The sequence below is a fragment of the Chaetodon auriga genome, chromosome 17, assembly GCF_051107435.1.
Source record: "Chaetodon auriga isolate fChaAug3 chromosome 17, fChaAug3.hap1, whole genome shotgun sequence".
In the NCBI taxonomy this organism is placed as follows: Eukaryota; Metazoa; Chordata; class Actinopteri; order Chaetodontiformes; family Chaetodontidae; genus Chaetodon; species Chaetodon auriga.
The window spans coordinates 12,105,664-12,124,749 of record NC_135090.1 but is presented as its reverse complement, the minus strand read 5'-3'; the positions used below and the strand labels follow the sequence as shown (position 1 = coordinate 12,124,749).

Genomic DNA, 19,086 nt, shown 5'->3' with positions numbered 1-19,086 from the left:
ACAGCTTTCGAGCAGTTTTATCAGCTCCAGGTTTTATTATAAAATATAATATTAGCGGTATAGGCATCCCTGGCACTGACAACTGAAATTCCTCCCACTCCCGCTCCCGTCTGTGTCTCTCGCTCTCTTCGCTGCCTTCCTCATTCACACTAGCTCGCTCTCAGTCTTCAGTAAACTACTGTTCCCATAGTTCCAGAGGTGTAGAGCGAGGCCAGCTACGGGTGCCCGGATGGGAGTCAGGCACGTTGGAGAGGCACAGCGGAGACTGGGGCGCACGAGAGACAGAGAGCTGGAATTGCAGAGGCAGAGACGCACGGGCGCACGGTCGATTTTCGCCTCCCGCATACTGGGGAGTCCCGTGCCTGTCACCAAAACCGGAGCACAGGGCTCGAGCGCGGTTATGTCAGCACCTTAATTGGGGACAAGACAGTAAACCAACGTCCCTGCTGCCCATTTTTTAAAATTTTCCCCTCCTTTTGTGTTTTTGCTTTCCATCTTTGTGGGTGCAGATATTGATGTGAGCCAGAGCAGCGGTTTTTCCGTTGAGCCGCACGAGACGGTGGCGCGCGACGGCAGGAGGAGACAGCGTTTACATTGATGTGGGAGGACTATCTCCCTCCGACGCGGGGAGCCCAGATGAAGGGGAAATGCTGCGCGCTGACGGCTGCAGCCGTCAAGGCAACGGCTCCGTGACCCGGGCGAGGAGAGGAGTGAAGCACCGCCACCGACAGCCGCGTGAGCCCACAGCCCCGCCAGCCAGCGTTGACACCGCAGCAGCTCCAGCAGCCAGCGCGAGCCCCCGGACTCTCGCTCTTTCCCTTGGTGAGTGCGCGTGCAGCGTCTTGTGTACACAACACCAAAAATTTGCTTACTGTCCGCTCAGCCAGTTGTGCTGCGCACCTCTGGCTACGTTTCTTTTTGAGTTTTTCACATTAACCTCATCGGTGCCGCTGGCGAGCGCAGCTCTGCATTCGTACTGCTCGTGCTGCTGGGTCATCTGGGCTTTACTGTGGGTATGCAGCGTGTGTGGTGAGATCTTAAATTATGATGTTCAAACACGCGCGCGCGCGCACACACACACACGTAATGTGACTGAATGTGCGTGCGGTGAACCTTGTGTACCCCCACCTGTTTTTGAGTATTTACAATCTTCTCACCTAAAAGCCACATTATCACTGAATTTATATACTGTGTAGGAAGGCAACAGTGTACAGTACCTCCCCAGGTACTGTCACACTGCTGGCACACACATACACACACTGTTGTCTTGTTGATTTGCTGTCTCCGTAGGCTGTGGGTGAGTTTGATGGGACTTTTCTAATAGGGAATTTACATACCAGTGACACATACCAGAGGTTTGACTGTGAGCCCAGATCCTGATGATGGACAGATGTTTGCTTTACATATAAACAGGAGACACACAGAGTCCCGGTGAGCATCCGTTTAGCCCCTGGGGTTTCCATCCCGGCAGCCCCCTGAGTTGTCAGGGCAGTTAGGCAGGACACAGCAACAGCACATCCTGCAGTGGCAACAGGGCCAGTGTGCTGGAGAGACACGGCGTACTCATGGTGGTGATTATCAGCTCTTGTCTGTGGCTTAGTGGGGAGGAGGAGGGTGGGGGGTGGGGGGGTTACAAAGGAAGAAAGAGTACATGAGAAACTGAAGGAGAGGAGAGAGAAGTCAATGTCAATGTCTGGGCAGTGACAGTTCGTTATTTAAGGGCCCCTCAGAGACGTGCACAGGCTGCCCTAGTGCAGGTGCCGTTAGTATGCAGAGTGATGCTCTGTCTGTCTGTCTGTCTGTCTGTCTCACACAGTCTCAGTCTCTCAGTCGCTGGTTGAAGACTGAGTTCTCTTATTGGCAGGTCCACTTGGACATAATGAATAATTTCAATCCGCTGAATGCTGGAATGAAAAGGAAATGGCCTTACCTTGGCATGCAGCCGCTGTCTGTCAGACTTGTCTTGAGTGCATGGCCCTGTGTGTGCGCGCGCGTGTGTGTGTGTGTGTGTGTGTGTGTGTGTGTGTGTGACAAACAGAGAATGTGAACATAGAACAGCTTAGGCCTATTGTGCTTCCTACCTGTGTGAGCGGGGCTAGTTGTCATAGCAACGGCCTTGTAGCTCCGTTGATGTTCCTCCTGTCCTCATTGGCAGGGTCAGCGCACCTAACACACCACATCTCGTCTCAAAGCTGTGTGTGTGTGTGTATGTGTGTGTGTGTATGCATGTACATGTGTACTTCCAAGCGTGTGTGTATGTGTGTTTGTGTGTGTGTGTGAGTGTGTGTGTGTGTACCTTTTGTTTGCGCCTTGCTGCAGTTTGTAGGCGTGTGGGTTGATGGCACCGACAAGCGTGTGTGTGTGTGTGTGTGCTCGTGTGTGTGTTGCAGTGTCACAAAGATACACCCTGCTGATATGACAGCCGACAGCTCAACCAATCACCTGTTTTCTCTCTCTGCCTATCAGCATGTGAGGTTGCCATAGTCAGACGTCCTCTTGATATGGAGGTCGTCATGGCGATGGAGAAGACAGAATGGACACACATATCCATGTATGCACACACGCGCACACACACATACACAAACACGCAGACATATGAAACATTGATCAGTACAGTATTTGTATTGACTTTCATTGATTTCCTGGTGTTTCAGGAAATGTTTGGGATGGTGCAACCTGTTGAATGGTAGAACAGATGTTTAGAGGAGTGATAGTTTATTGATGCATCAGGTCTACGCATGACGTAGGCTAGCTTGAAAGTGAGTTACTGAAGCTGTTTCCACACAAACATAGCCTCCAGACAGAGCTCCAGTAATCTAAATCAGAGAGGATATCCTACCAGAGATTGAGTCTGTTCAAACGCTGATTCTCCAAAAACAAGCTCAGGCTTCTCCTTACAGCTACAAAGCGTCTCATTTCTTGAATTTGGCTTCAAGCTGTACGCAAGATTTGTCAAATGCAACAAAGAGCTTTTTTTTTATGTGTGTGTGTGTGTGTGTGTGTGTGTGTGTGTGTGTGTGTTTGTGTGTGGTTACAGATGTTTTGTGAAAGTCAGCTGAAGATCATCCTGGCACTCCCCTTTGAACTCTTCACAACAGATATATTGCTGCCATTCAGGAAAAGGGAGTTTACGCCATCCTTGTGAATGAGTCAGGCCATTATTACTCAGCACTTGAAATGCCTCCCAAAATACACGAGAAATTGATTTTAGGGCACAGATTCACATAAACATTTCACATCGAATCGCAGTGACAAAATGTGGTTGGCTGGCGCTTAGAGCTATCTTCTGATGGCTTTAAACTTAACATTTAGATGCAAATGATATAAATGTTTCTTCTTCTTCTTGTTTCCAAATCAACGATGTTTCCACTGTCTGCTGTAGAAAACAATCAACTTTACATGCTATAATCACTCTTATTTTAATACGACATTTCAGGAATATTGAACTTTTTTTCTAGTGTTTTCCACTATGCAACAAGCTACTGGCCAAAAGTAATTAGTCGTTAGTTCGTCCTTGGAGTGGAGGGTCCTGTCTTTTACGACTCCTATTAATCTCGTCGTCACCTGAAGTGAAATAGCTTTCGCCACAGGCAGGTAAATGTGGTTCAACTCCCACTCACACACACAGGCAAACACACACAAATGTACACACACACACACACACACACACACACACACACACACACACACACACATATGCACCCACACACACAGCAACCATTTAACATTAGTGTAAGCAGTGTTTGTATGCTCCATTCTGTCACCTCCCACACGATACATTCATAAAACGGCTCCTCCGCGCCAAAGGCATTGACTCAATAGAAGACATCTCCCCTTCTCTTTTCTCTCGCCTCCTTCCCTCTTTTAACCCCTCTGCCACCCTCACCCCCCCCCCCATGTATCTGTCCTTTAGTCAGTCCTTTCTTCTTCTTCTTTTCGTCTTCTTCTTCCACTTATCTCCCTGTCTCTTTCCCTGCCTCCTACCTCCTTATTCTCCTTGTCTCCCTCACACCCCCACCCCCCACAGGGCTGGTTGCAGCCGGTTTGAGTCTGACAGTAGAGAGGAAGCTTCGACCTCTCACCTCCGGAGGATAGAGGGAGGCAGGCAAGAGGAGAGGGATGATGGAGGGCAGCGGGGTGGAGGGGGGTGAAACTGCAAGAGGCGAGGGAGAGGTCAAAGAACAGGAGGGATTTGCGAAGAAAGAGGGAGAGGAGAGCTGGGGGAAGGGACAGAGTCAAGAGAGAGAGAGAGAGAGAGGACGGAGGGGTCAGGAAGGAAAAGGAGTGATAAATGAAGGGAGAGCGGCAGGATGGATGGATGAGGAGGGAGAGATAGAGCGCATGAGAGGATGAGAAGGAGAGGGAGACAGAGTGTGAAGCTGCTGTGTACCTCCCTAACAAGCTGGACAGAATCAGCTCAATTATTAAAGAGGAGCGAGAGATGGGGAAAACACGCAGACGTACACACACACACGCACAAAAGCATCTCTCGGTGTCTGGAACACTACACGTACTCGCCGTCTCTCACACACACGTGCAGGCTCCCACACACACACACACACACACACACACACACACACACACACACCTATCCGCAGATCAACATACTTGCACATGTACAGTATGTCTGATTTTTATGATTCGTATCCTCGCGTGTCAGCTTGTTAGAGTTATCTTTGTTTTTAGCAGTGTGTGAGTGTGCGTATACATGTGTCTGGGTATGTGTGTTAAAAACAGTGAGTCAGAGGATAAGCAGAGACTTGTTAGTGATTCTCCTCAACACCCCCGCCCCCCCCCCCCCCCCACTACCCAATTTGGCTTCAGCGCCGTCTCAACGTTCCACCAGCGTGGCTTCAATGTCGTCCCATCAATATGAACAGATAATCAGAGCACTAAGGGGTCTGTCTATAAATCCCCGGCGTGAATATAGTTTTCCCCCTCTTCCCTTCCTTTCTTCTTTCCCTCCCTTCCTCTCCTCATCCCTCCTCCTCCTCTTCCTCTCTTGCCCGTTCCACCCTTGTTTCTAGTTCTCTTTCTTCTTTCCCTTTTCCCTCCTTCTCTGAGGAAGTGTATGCCCCCAAGGGACGAAGAGATTCGCTACCTTCCAGGAGAGAAAGAGATTGTGTGTGCCTCTCTCGGCGTGTGAATGTGCGTCCTCCATATGTGTGTGTGTGCCAGGATGATAGTGTGTGTGCGTGTGAGAGTGAGAACACACACTTCCTGAGACAGAAAGGCAGAGAGAGGCAGGCATGAGCAAGTGAAGAGCGGGTGAGAGAGTGAAATCAGGAGGCTGTGGAGGGGGAGGAGAGAGAAAGAGATAAGAGAGAAAGACAGAGAGTAGTCGGGGAGAAGGGGGAAGATGGATGAATGCACTGCGCACTTTGTGTGTGTGTGTGTGTGTGTGTGTGTGTGCGTGCGTGTGTGTGTGTGAGTGAGTGAGAGAGGGGAAGAGAGAAGCAGGTAGACAGAGAGGGACGGAAGGGTTTCTTATCCTCTCAGCAGAAGTCATAATTTCTTAGAGCGTGCACAGATGTGTGTATGTGTGTGTGTGTGTGTGTGTGTGTGTGTGTGTGTGTGTTTGTGTGCATGCCTGATTGTGTTTGTGTCTGAGAGTGTTACCTCGCTCAGGCTTGAGGCCAAGACTCTGAGAGGTACAGTGGTGTAGCGTTGGTGTGTAGTGCGAGCGGCATGTGTGTGGCTGGGTGTGCTTTTTGAGCGGCGTGTATGTTGAGGCTGTGGCTGATGAGCTGTCAGTACCTACAGTTGGAATGTTCACAAGGCGGCCATTGTTGTTCAAACAGCCAGCAGCCTTCTCCTTGGCAACCAGCGCTGCAGCAGCGTCTCCCACAGCAACTGTGGAACAGGAGTATGGAGGGAGGAGGAGGAGTCAGGAAGTCAGGGCCGCAGCACAGAGGCCCCTCTCCAAAACACTGGCCTCAAGGTCTGAGTGTGCGTCGGGGTCCAAGCATCTGGTTTGTGTGTCCTCTGTGCGTGAGGTAGAAATACGTGACTGTGTTAGTATGTGTCGGTGTGTGTGGTTTTTAAGTGTGTCTATGAGCTCTCGCCAGCCTGACTACGTGGAGAGTGCGTCAGTGTGAGCGTGCATCTCTGCTTGCAGTTTTTCTCCCTATTTGTGTGTACATGTCAGCTCAGTGTGTGTGTGTGTGCGTGTGTGTGTGTGTGTGTGTGTGTGCACCTGCATGAACTGTAAGTGGGAACATTTCTGTGTTTGCACCTAAGTGGTTGGTTTCATCTTCCCGTATTTGCATGTGCGTCCGTGTTTGTGTGTAATCCCGTATGTGCTTTTGCGTGCGCACATGTGCACTCTCCTCACTGTTCCCAGCTGGCGCGGTTGGTCACATGACCTGACTGAGGGGCGGCCATCAGCAGCGCCAGGAAACTGCCTGCAGGAGAGAGAGACAGAGAGAAAGAGAGAGAGAGAGGAGAGAGAGAGAGTGTCAGGCTGAGTTGAAGATGAGGGAGGGGTGTTGGGGAGTGGGAGCGTGTGTTGTGGGAGAGAAACTGGGGGCGGGAGGTGTGTGTGGGGGGGTGCTAGAGAGATGAGAGAGGGAACAGTGAGGAAGAGAAATGAGGAAGGGGGGGTGGAGGAGGAAGAGGAAGGGGTAATACAGTCCTCCTCGTCTTAAAATAACTACAGCATGTAGGTTCCTGCAGAAACAACAGGAGAGAGACAGTCAGATAGTGAGACAGTCAGATGGGGGTGGGGGGTCCTGGTTGTGTGTTGTCTGGTGTTTCGAACTACTTCTCCTGTCCCCTGTGTGCATCCTTGGCTGAGCCACCACTATCTGGTCCGTGTGAAGTCTGTTTACGTTAGATGTGTGTCTGTCTGTCTGAACGTCTGTCTCCCTTTTTGTTTGTCTGCACATATGGTTTATGTGTTGCTCTCTGTTCATTTATATGCTTTGTGTGCGTGTTTGTTGTGTGCGTGCGTGCACATGCTGGCTCTTGGCAGGAGATGCAGCACGCACACTGATGATGGAGATCATTAGGAATTTCCTGCAGCTGGGGAGGTGGTGGGGTTTTTTTCAGAGGGAGGGGGGCAGGACGGGTGGGATGTGAGTGGGTGAGAAAGAGAGGAGAGGTCAAAGTGAAGGAGAGTTTGGGTGGGTGGGAGGCTGAGGGTTTGTATGTAAGTGTGTCAGTTGGGCTGTCTCTGTTTGACTGACATGCGTGTGAGCTGCAGCCCACCAAACGCTAAAGTTCTGCTCTGTTTAAGGGTTGTTGGTGGTAATTTGTGTGCAAGCACATCGGCCCCAATGGTACAGTATGTGTGTATAACATTACCTGCCCCTTTGGCACACTTACACACACCTCAAGCTTTCAAAAAATCCAGGTCTGTTGATTGGAAGAGGTTGGATGTGCTTGAATTCTAGCTGTTCAGTCTAAGTGCCTGTTGGGCTGCAATGCAATGCAGTCAAGGCGAGGCTTCATACGTAAATTTTGCACAGTTTGGCCTAGTATTGAGTAAATATTGAAAACTTTTTTTTTCCACAGTAAGAAGAAAAATAAAGCTTTAAAATCCAACATGTCCACCTATCAGTTTAAGGTGATCTCTAGGTTCTGTTGTGCTTGTGTTAAATGAAGGTTCTTGTGTTCTGTGATGCTGCTGAAGTTGAATAAAGTTTGTGTCTTTAATCCTGAAGCTGTTGTGATCAATATGGATCAGAAATCCAGTACATTTCCATCGATTTTTTAAACTTACAAAGCACCACACAGAGGCCTAGAATTCTTGGTTAAGAATTTGATTTGATCGATTTACAGTTGATTGTCCACTTTCAAGTGACGCTGTTAATGTCATGTAATGTGTAATATTTCATTGACAAAGTCAGACAGACGTTTATCTGGAATACAGCATGACACACTGAAAACACCTCGTGGATGACTTGAAAACAGTTAGTCATCAAGTTGTCTGACAGTTCTGTTTGTCTTGTGCATTATTTTTTCCTTTTGATTGATGATGTTTTTGCAGAAGAAGTTGTTCACCGTCACATGTTGTACGCAGCTTTTAGGCTGTTGGAGCTCCAGGTTGAGGTCGGATCAGGGTTGAGGTGGTGCGGAGGAACGAGAGGCTCGATGGTAGCTGAGTTTCTGCACGGTGTCTCGGTGGACCCCCCTCCCCACCTCTCCTTCTCTCCTGGCCTCACATACACTTTCTCCATCTCTCTACCTCTGTCCCTCTCCCTGTTTTATCCCCCCTTCTTCTTATCTAAACCTCTCTGTGGAGCTCTCCCCTCCTCCCCTCACCACCTCTGTCTCACTACCTCTCTCTCTTTCTCTCTCCCCTCCATGTCCCCCTCCCTTACACCCCCCATGCTGTTTCGGTGCTGCTGCCTGTCTCTTAGCAACAACTGCACACCCGTTGGAGCTCAGTGAGTGCTTTTACAAACACACCCAGGAAGACACACTCATACACGCGCACACTCGCAGACATACACACACACACATGCGTGCGAGCACAAACACATCCACACTCTCTCACTCACACACACACACACACAGGGTCTAGTTCCTCATTGAGGGTTGCTGCTGGCAGGCCTGTGAGTCTGCAAGCCTTTGTGGCAGTGAGATAGATGGGAAGAGAATAGATATGCTGTACAGCTACCATGTACTCTCAGACTATGCACAACAGGGCAACTGCCCAAACTGGAAAATGACAGGTTCTCGTCTCTAATTTCACAGTGGCATGTGCGCACCTACACTCTGTGGCGTTCTGTGTTGTTGCCTTTCCTGTAAGCACACAGGAGCACCGAAAACTTTTATGAGCAGATGACAAACGTACAAGATCAAAATTTTTCAAAGACTGTCAGTCGTAGGAGAGCTGTTCTTTGTGAAACAGATTCAACAGATCGTCATGTGAGAGCAGTGCACACCATCGGCTGTTTTCACAGAGACAATACTACGCCACTGTGTGTTCCGAAGCCCCAGAGCCATTCACAGTAAAATGCACCAAAACGCATTTGCTACGTATGACGGTGAATATATTGGAATGGCGGCTGATGGATGCCAGGAGTGTTTGCTTAAACAATGAATCATAGTGGGAGCGTTTGATTGGCTGGCATCTAAGCCCTGTCAGAATGCCCCCCGCCGAGCACAGTAGAAGGATATTTGCATGTGTGTCTTTGTTTTGTGTATGATCGTGCATGACTGTGTATGTGTGCGTGTGTGTGACATGTATGTCTTTATGCGCAAATCGATGTGCGAGTGTGTGGGAGGATGAAGCTGTGGAGGCATATTTGAATGTGTCTTGGTGTGTTGGTATGTGTCGCTGTCTGTGTGTGTGTGTGTGTGTGTGTGTGTGTGTGTGTGTCTGACAGTGTGTGCATGTATGTGTAAGCACATGTGCAGCAATGTTTAATTAAAGCATGTGTTCTTCTCCCTCTCTCGCACGCCGGTCAGATGGAGCCTTAATTAATGAATGCTGTTAATTAGACGAGAGAGAAAGTGAGAACGAGAATGGGAGAGAAGGGGTGGGGGGTGGGGGGGAGGCAGGGAGAGAGGCAGGGAGACAGCACTGGGCACAGGAGGGAGTGGGTGATGGGGTTAAAGAAAGTATGTGTTGTGTGTGTGTTCATCTCTGTGTGTGTCTGTCCCAGTTGTGTCATTCCTCAGAGCAGCAGAACGTTGAGGTTGGTCTGCTCCATGTGTGCAGCCCCAAACTCTGCTACAGCAAAACTCTCACACTCCTCCTCCTTCTCTTCCTCTGCTGCTTCCTCCAACTTTTTTTCCCTCCCTCTTAAATCTGTCTGCCTCTGTTTGTCCCTCCGCTTACCATCGTTTCCCTGTCTAAATCACGTCTTTCACCTCCCTGTACTTCTTCTGTCTCTCGCCCTCCCTCATACTTTCTCACCCATTCACGCACTCGTTCTGGTGTCTCTCACCCCCTCCCCTCCCTGTCATTCTCCCTCCCTCGTAATCAGAGCCATATGTTGGAGAGGGAGGCAGGGAGATCTGAGGATGGACAGGATTGTGTTGTACGTAGGGAGTGTGGTACAGTGTTGGAGCCAGCCTTGCGCATATATGCGTGGAAGTGTGGCACGCGTGCTTGTATTAGTGTTTGAATGTTTGCATGCATGCTGTCATATGTGAGTCGTGTGGTCCAGATTTCGTAGGACTGTGTCTGTTCTGGCTGTCTGTACTTCCATTTCTCCTCTGCTCTGGGTTTCTATAATCCCTCCATCGTTCCTGTCTTTCTGTCACCTTCATCTCTCCATCCTCTTAACACCTCTCAATTCATCACCTCTCTGCTTCCCCCTGGTGGCTGTGATTATTCACACATTTTCATTCTTGTTGCACCCTCCAAGTCTAGTGCTTTGTAATGCATCTGAATAGTTTTGGTGAAATGTGGCATGCAGTGTGAGTGCGTGTGTGAATGTGTGTGTTTGTGTGTGTGTGTGTGATTGTGACTACTGTTAACTGTTTATTAGAAGTTATGGATTTTTACAACATGTAAACCTACTCATTCCAGTGTGGTGAGATTGAAAAATGTGGCACAAGACTGGTCATCACCATGTAGTGATGATCCTCGGTGTGTGTTAGTGAACACACTGAAAATCCAGTCAAATAGATAAAGTGGCACTGGTTTACATGTGTACCTGCAATCTGTTGGTGCACATCGAAGTGAAATACTAACTACAATTGGAGTTAAAACATTTATATTGCAAGTCATCTTCCAAAATAATTGCGTCTGGTGTGAGATGGTGCAGCCCTCACCAAAATACTGATTCTAGTCTGGTCTGATGCATGCTGTGACATCATGTACTAATCTCTTATTCTCTTTTTCTCTCTGCTCCACCCTCCTCCACACTCCCTTCTTTTTCTCCCACCTTCTTTAACTCCCTGTCTCCCCCTGTCTCTCTGTCTCTCTGCCTGTCTTTCTTTCTCTTTCTCTCACTCTAGCAACCATGGGCAAAAGACAGGAGCAGAGGGGAGAGAGAGAAGTATGTGAGCTCTCCACTGCAGTATTGATGACCCAATGATCCCCTGCAGAACAGAGCCAGTCAGGCAGACAGAGTGAGGCTCAACTCAGAATCAAAATCAGAATCATCACCACAACCATTCGGTAAAAGCAACCAATTGAGCAGGAAATGAATGGTAAATGTAATCTAATGTTGTAATGCTGCTGTGTGGGTGGCACAGTTAATAGAGTAGAGTGCATTACGGATTAGGTTTTTGGCCCATTGCCAAAAATGTTGACGATTCTATCACAACCACAGTTTCATCTGTGTTGCAAATGTTTGATTTTTATGTAGTGTTTGATGCGTTACGATGACCACTATATTTAGAAGCAAGGAGTTAAGATTAAATACTATATCTTAAATGCAGCAAGGAGATTTTAATCTATTTGAAGACTTCCCATCCAGTTGACAATACTGTTTGTATTTCTGTCCTAAGGTCCTTGAGTCTTCTTGCCAGTTCTTGGAGGAAGCCAGCTACAAAGAAGAAACACTAATTTTCATACAGCAGAAAACATCACCCTCTTTTTCCTCCCTCAGTGCCCGCACGACCATCCACTGAATGAGTGGCTTGTCGGATCACCTACATTCAGGCCAAACTGGGGCTCCAGTGGACTGTGGTGGGACTCAGGCAGAGGGTAAAGGGTGTGTCGGGGGGCTGGAGGGGCTGTCAGGGCCCGAGCTCTGGACCAGGGAGCTTGGGCTCCAGGAGGGGTCCCAGGATCTCTCTAATGATGGACTGGCCCCGGTGATGTCCGACCACTTTCCCTCCTCATCTCCATCTGCCCTGGCCAACGGTCTCCATCTACAGAGAAGGCTGGGGCACAGTACCTGCCGACGAAGGCAGACGGAGACTCATACTACTGCTGAGACGCATACATTTGCAGAGACACTTAGAAACATGCAAACGCACATAGACCCAGATGAACATGCACAGGCTGTTTCACAGGCACACATGGATGATTGTGGACACATGGATATCAACGCACATGCGGGCTCTGTTGCGCCAGAACGCTCCAGAACTCTCACACCACCAGAGGCCATACACACAACCTCACCTCAACCCCTGTCTTTGGCACTTGGCAATCATCCTGCCTCCACCAATCAGCTGGCAGCCCCAGTCCTCTCTGCAGAGACAGACATGCCCTCGACCTTTTGTCCAGTCCCTATTGGTCCAAACCCAAACACAGGCTCCTCTTCTCTTCCTGTGGAGGCAGAGAAGAAGTATGCACTCCGCAGCTCCGGACGTCCCCGCTTCCCCTGTCACCTGCGCAAATCCTCCCGCCTTCGCCGAAGCATAGAGGATGGGGAGAAGAGAGCAGGGAGGGAGAAGGGAGGAGAGGAGGAGGATGAAGTCTTGGAGAAGATCTGGAGGGTTAAAGAGGAGGAAGTGGCTGTTGGTGATAAAGAAGAGCATGTGTCTGTGGAGGCTGTTCTCCCCGCAGCTCCTTGCCCCACAGACATCGCTCTTCCTCTAACTGTACCCAAACCTGTTCCTAAACCTATACCTAAACCTGGGCCCAGACTTGGGCATAGACCTGGGCCTAAATCCAGGTCTAGGCCTGCCCCGAAATCTGTCCAAAGAGCAGCTCCTAAAAGTGTCATGAAAAAGCGCCAGGCAGCCCAGTCCCTGACTCATCGCGCTACCTCTCATCTCCCTTTTGTAAACACATCCACCATCCCTGCATCTCTGCTAACTGTGAAGGAGGGACCTGTTGCGGAGTTGGGGGTGTCTTCTTCCAATAACCGGAGACGTGGGCGTTTTGTCGGCGTAAGTTAATTTATAGTATCATTACAGTAACTTCTTCACCTAACAGACAACTTCATATCATGTATGAAATAGATGTTTATTTCCAGTTGCATATGTTTTATGTTGGTCTCTGCTTTACAGATGAGAAAGATTGTTGTCAAGGTGGCTCGCATTCCCATTAGCCTTAGCCGCCGACAGAAGAGCTACAAGATTTCCAATTTGGAGACAGTTACAGGGCCAGAGAAAGGCCATGATGGCGGGTTGGAGGGTTCAGAGGTAGTTCGAGAGCCGACCGCACTTCTCCGCATGAAGAACAATGGGAAGAGTGTTATGGTGATGTTCCCTCCTGGAGAACTGCCGGTTATTCTAAAGCGCAGGCGAGGACGACCACCGAAACAGGCTCTGCCAGGAATACCGGGAGAGGCTCAGAATGTTGGGAATGCTGGTGGTAATGGAGACCAGCCCAAGAAGCCCCAGAGGCGGCGTCGGACTAAACTCCCTTCCCCTTATCCATCCTATGTTAATGATACTAATGATGTGAAAACAGAATATGGGGATGTTCTGTCCAAACTGGCCTTTTTAAACCGCCAGCCCCCTGCAACTGGCCGTTGCTCCCCCCCTCGCTGCTGGACACCCAGTGAGCCAGAAAGCTTTCACACCCCCTTGGAAAACCCTGGAATATCCACCCTGCTCCACCGGCTCACTGGGTTTAGACGTCCCAGAGGTGGCAGAGGAGGGGGTACTGGAAGAGGTGGAGGAGCAGCAGGGGGGATTGGGGGCAGTGAGCGCAATAAGAGCACCTTCAGTGACTTCTTTGAATCCATTGGCAAGAAGCGGAAACCGAGCCCCATTTCTGAGCATGGATTACCTCGGAAAAGGGGAAAGGGTGTAGGTGGGGTTGGTAGGGGAGGGGGTGTCGTAGGAACTGAGCCTGGGGGAGAGAAAACGGTCAAGAGGAGACGTGTGAGAAAGAATGGTGCATTTAAAGGGGAGGGGGTGTCCATGGGGCAGGACTGGCCAAATGGGGCAGGTGGTTGGGGTGAGGAGGGGGGTATGGACAAGGAGAGGGGTTTGGGTGGGTATCAGCTCTGTGGATCTCCAAGAGGGGGCTTTTCCTCCTGTGAGCTTGGAAGGGGAGGTGCCTACAGCAGTCCAGGAGGAAGCAGAGGGGTTCGACCAGCTGGGGAGGACTCACAAGGCCTGTTTGCTGGATATTTCCGGTCACTCCTCGACTCAGATGATTCATCAGACCTGTTAGACATCTCCTCCTCACAGTCAGACCCCCGCAAAGCTTCATCCACCCCTGGTTATGAGCCATCCAGTCCAGCTACTAGCCACAGCTGGTCCCCTGCATTCCCCAAGTGGAGCACCAAAGGTACAAGTTCTGGGGTGGAGGGTTCAGCCCAGACTCATTGTTCCTCAGCCAGGCCTCCATACAGCTATGGCAGCCTGGCCCAAACATCGCCCACCACTTCTACCTATCCCAAATCCACTCCTCTAACTCTCTCGCACTCTCCTAGCTCCCCCCATCCTGCCTCTTATGGCCACTACTCCTCTGGTTACTCCTCCTCTTCTCCTGCAGTGCCACAGAGATCCGCAGACTGCAGCTTTGCATATGGATCTGCACACAGCAGCAGCAAGGCCACCACTGTTGGTCAAATTGGTTATTCTAGCTACCAGGCAGGAGTCAAGCGAGGCTATAGTGGATATCCAGGAGTAGGCCATTCCTCTATGGTGCGGGGGGAGTCAGCAGGACCCACATCACCAGGAGGAGGGTACATGTCTGTGGCCAAAAGTAGCCCCTTCAGCTCCTCCTCTTCTCCAGAAGGTTTCAAACAGTACAACTCCAGTCAATGGAGTTACAGGTAAATAACTTATGGCTGTCTGTCACTACAATGAATTCAAGAAATTCCTGAATCCATTTTTACACAAAAATCTGACTTGGTTGTGAAGGGTTTGTGATGAATATGTGATTAAATGTATACTTCAGTGAGAAAAGAAGTACAAACAAATAAAAGTCTGATCATAGCCAGAACAAAGTGATGTGAATTACATAATCTTAAATGTTTTACCCAAGAACATCATTTTCAGTTTTGACACATCTGTCATGTGCTAATTAACAGTTGATATCTGACATTAGTTAACTCAGGGCTAAAATGTGCACTGCATTTATCCACCTTTAACCATGGTCAGAACCTGCATTCATGCTTTTCTCTTAAGTCTCCTTCTTGTTACACCTTCAACCAAGAGCAGTTGCTCAAGTGCTGCTTGTGTCTTTTATAATTTGTGTTGCTATGTTTATGGATTTTTTTATTTTTATTTTTTTCAGACAAGGTTTTGGTGGCTGGTCAACAGACAGCTTTGGACATCAGTATCACGGCTACAGTGAATATGGCTCCAGCGAGTCCAAAGACATCTTGGATATCTCCAACTATACCCCCCAGAAGGCCAAGCGACCGCCTTTTCCTGAAAGTCTTTCAGAGTCCTCTTCTGATTCTTCACATCTTGGATCTGCAGCTACTGGTAGTGGACCCAGCTCTACAGGTGGCACATATAAGCAGAATGAGGCTGCATCTGTTAGTGGAGAGGGGGGTCAATCAAGTCTGTCCAGCTTGGAGAAGTTGATGATGGACTGGCATGAGAGTGCTTCGGGGCCTTCATACAATTGGAGCCAAAATGTCCTCTTCCAGGGCGGGGGAACCAGCAAACCCGGCCGCGGTCGCAGGAAACGGACTGAACCACAAACAGAAAAAGAAGGGGGTTCTGCTTTACATTCTGATTCCCCATCCAGTCCCTCCCCAACGCCTACTCCTGGACCTAAGCGGGGAGGGGTTGGAGGACGGGGAAGAGGGTCTAGAGGAGGCAGAGGGGGTTTGTCTCCATGTCAAAGAGAGCGGCCATCAGGCGCCAAAGGCAGGGGCAAGGCTGCCTCTGCATCCGGAGCAGGAGGAGCAGTGACTGCTGGAGGTCCAGAGGGGTCTGGACTGTTCCAGGAGGGGCTGGACTATTACAGTGGAGACAGTAGTAGCCTCTCTCCCCTGGCCACTCCCAATCCTGCACCACCGTCCAGCTACCTCCAGGACCCCTGTGAGTACCCTTCCCCTTATTCTGCCCACCCCTCCACACCTTCCTCTGAGGAGCGATATCCAGCCTTATACCCTGGAGAGTCCTCCTCTTCACTTTCACCTAGTGTCTCATCTCCCCCTTACCCTCCCAAGCCCACCCCTCCTCCGCCCCAGTCTTACCACCCTGTACCCTCCAGGACCTTCTCCCCCTCATGCTCTCCCTCACCCCGGGTAACACCCCACTGCGGCACTGCACTGAGTCCCTCACACCGCCCCCCTCCAAAAGACCCACAGTTCTCGCAGTATGACTCTCCCAGCTACTGCAGCTCCCCATACTGGTACGGACAGACATCGCACAGCAGCAGCCCCAGCCCGCACTCACACACCACACACACAAATACAGCCGTGCACACACACAGCAACCCACACACAAGTCCTCATGGAAATACACATGGCAATCCGCTCACTGGCCCGAGTGTGAACACACACACACATATGAACCCGAGTCCCCATGACACACACCTTCACAATACGCAGTCTCATGCAAACCTGAGCTCACACTCCAACACCCATCCCACCTCACACCTCCAGAGCAACCCCCTCTCCCACTCAAACCCTCACACCAACAATCAGCCCCACCACAACACACACACTAACCCCAACTCTCACCTCCCCTCCCATACACACTCCAACCCCAGTACCAGCCTCCACTCCCACTCAACACCTGTGCTTTATGAGGAGTGCAGCCCTCCCTCGACTGTGCCCCCCCACAAGCGGGATCTGACCCCCCATGCTATGAGCACAGGCCATCGCCAGGGCCCCTTGCCTCACTCTCCATACCCCAAACCTCCCCTGGACTCCTCGCCCCATCAGGAGGACACTAGTGGCTTCTCCTTGTCCCATCAATCCTATCAGGGCATGGGACATCGCTACTCCTCCCAGGTGGCTCAGGGAGGTGGGGTGCTGTGCCAGCTCCTGGACCCAACCAATGATGACAGCTTCAGCGTCACCAGCCTGTAACAGCAGGTCAGTTTATTTAGTTTTATTTAACCTTCACACAAACAACTAAGGACCAACAATGGAACTCTAATAGTCATTTCCAGAGGAGAGCTTGATTACTAAGGATGAGTGTACTTTTGATCTGAGAGCAGCTCAATGATATGTAATTGGGCAATAAGCAAAAAAAAAAAGACATCAGAAATTAATGAATTAATCCATCAGTAGATACGCCAAACTGTATATCTGCTCATTACTTGATATTTAATTGGATGATGAAGCACTATTAGTGGTTGTAATTAGGAAATGAAAAGTTGATATAAACATTTACAGTGAAATTTCTGTATCACAGAAGTTTCACAAAACATGCACATCTAATTGATAAGAGAAAACTAACTGACTTCCTTAGATACTCCATGTTTGCAAACTGTTGCTGATTTAATGGAGGTAGATTGGAATGTGTTTCACGATTGCCTGTGTCTCAAAACTTGTACAAACAGTCAAAGTCCATGTCAACTCTTAAGCTGAAGTACAAATATGTAAATCAATAAAAATGAAGTACAACAGCAGCAACACCACAATGCACACGCACACACTTACCACATTACTTTTAGCACCAAATCAAATATGGTGTTACTTACAGTAAAGTATGTTTACAAAGACCTGTTAAAATAGTGTCAAGGTTTAGTTCATTCAATCCAATACAGCTTGCTTTTTATTTTACCACTGTCAAAAATATCATAGTCTCATACTACTCTCTCGTCACCTCTTTCTCTCTCCCTCTGTTTTTCTTTCAGGTGCATTCAATCCAAGCTTTTACAGATTTGCAAACATTTTTTTCTTTTTTGGTAAGGAGACTTCTTTGTGAGAGACTGTGAAATGAAGGGTGAGAATTTAGCTGCCAGCTTTGGACAGTAAAGCTTTAATTCTCCAGCACTGACAATCAAGATCAACTGCAACTTAAATGCCCAAGCATGCACGCACACACAAATGCACACACACACGCACACACAAATGCGCGCGCACACACACACACACACACACACACACACACACACAGACACGCATGTGCAGATTAATTCACTACCTAAACATGAACACATAAAATCATACATGTGTACACTCACTCACATTCTATGCTGGTATGAGGGAAGGGCCGAGAGGAGCTGACAGATGAATACCAGACGCTGACGGACAGAGACAAACCTATTTCCTCACCCCTTTGAGTCCTGCTGTGACTTCCGTTCCCCAGAAGTTTGTATCTTGCCAAATCTATCTGGTCCTGTTCTGTACATCTGCAATATGGACAAGCTAGGATCACACTGCTCTCTCTCTGTTTCTGTGTCGTTCCTCTGTTTTCTCTCAACCTCCCCTCCTCCTCTGCTAAACCAGCAACTGTGGTCTGCACTCGACCTACACTAACCCTGCATTTCTGTCTTGTGCCCTAACCTGAACCGCATCTGAGCCCAAATCAACTTTTTAAATACCATGAGCCTAGCAAATGTCCCGCTCTGTGCACTCCTTGTGTTGCGTACCATAAGAGAAAAGTGGACTAAACCAGTTTCTGCTCTTGAAATACCAGCATCTGTACATATGACTCCAGCTCCAAGCCAGGGGCCCCCCTCTTCACTCTGAAGGTCCGTCATCAACATGCCCTCCTCAGCGTTCTGCCATGGTTTCTCTGCTCTGGGGGGGGGCGGGGGGTGGGGGAGGATTGCAGCATGGAGACCCAACATCCTGTGTTTTGCTGTTTTAACTACAAGGGAAAGAGACATTGAAATCACACAACGGCCCCAAAGAGACTCTTGTTTTCTGTGTGCTGATGTGAGCCAGAGGAGGGTGTGCTTGCGTGACTGCAGTAATGCATGTATTTGTGTGTATGTGTGCATTTATGTGTGTGTGAGTGTGTGTGTGCCTGTGGGGTCAAAAGGAGTGAAGCTCCCCAGACACCAAAGTCTTGGCGGGGCCTCATTCTTTCTTTCACTCTCTCCCTTCTTTTTTCTGTGGTCTTGTGTTGTTTGGTGGTTTTTGTGATGAAAAAATTGTATATCTGTCTGTTACATATCATGTATGTATCTGAGGTGCAAAATATTTAAATACACATTCTGTTCTTGCCATTGGTAATCTTGTGTATAGCATATTGCTTCTTTGGGGAGATGTGAGCATGTTTGTGTGTGTGTGTGTGTGTTTTAGAGCCTTCGTGAGTATTGGGCTTTGCCCAGGCTGTCTGGGACTGTGAGCGAGAGAGTTCAGTCAAGGACACAATTCGACAGGGAGTGAAAGGGAGGGGAGGAGAGGAATG

The 19,086-nt window shown here is 49.2% G+C and overlaps 1 protein-coding gene across 3 annotated transcripts; it reads left to right on the top strand.

The window, feature by feature from the left end:
• The first annotated feature begins 264 nt into the window (after nt 1–264).
• Nucleotides 265–19,052, top strand: ahdc1 (AT hook, DNA binding motif, containing 1). Of its 3 annotated transcripts, none has more exons than XM_076754509.1 (6): nt 265–822; nt 10,918–10,958; nt 11,413–12,744; nt 12,865–14,588; nt 15,053–16,814; nt 17,582–19,052. In XM_076754509.1, the coding sequence occupies exons 3-5, from the start codon at nt 11,536–11,538 to the stop codon at nt 16,806–16,808; spliced, it is 4,689 nt and encodes a 1,562-aa protein (XP_076610624.1). In that variant the 5' UTR covers nt 265–822; nt 10,918–10,958; nt 11,413–11,535; the 3' UTR covers nt 16,809–16,814; nt 17,582–19,052. The 3 variants fall into 3 exon arrangements, with proteins under 3 accessions (XP_076610624.1, XP_076610622.1, XP_076610623.1); XM_076754507.1 differs by having other exon boundaries at nt 10,918–11,080; XM_076754508.1 differs by having other exon boundaries at nt 10,918–11,112.
• The last annotated feature ends 34 nt before the right edge of the window (nt 19,053–19,086 follow it).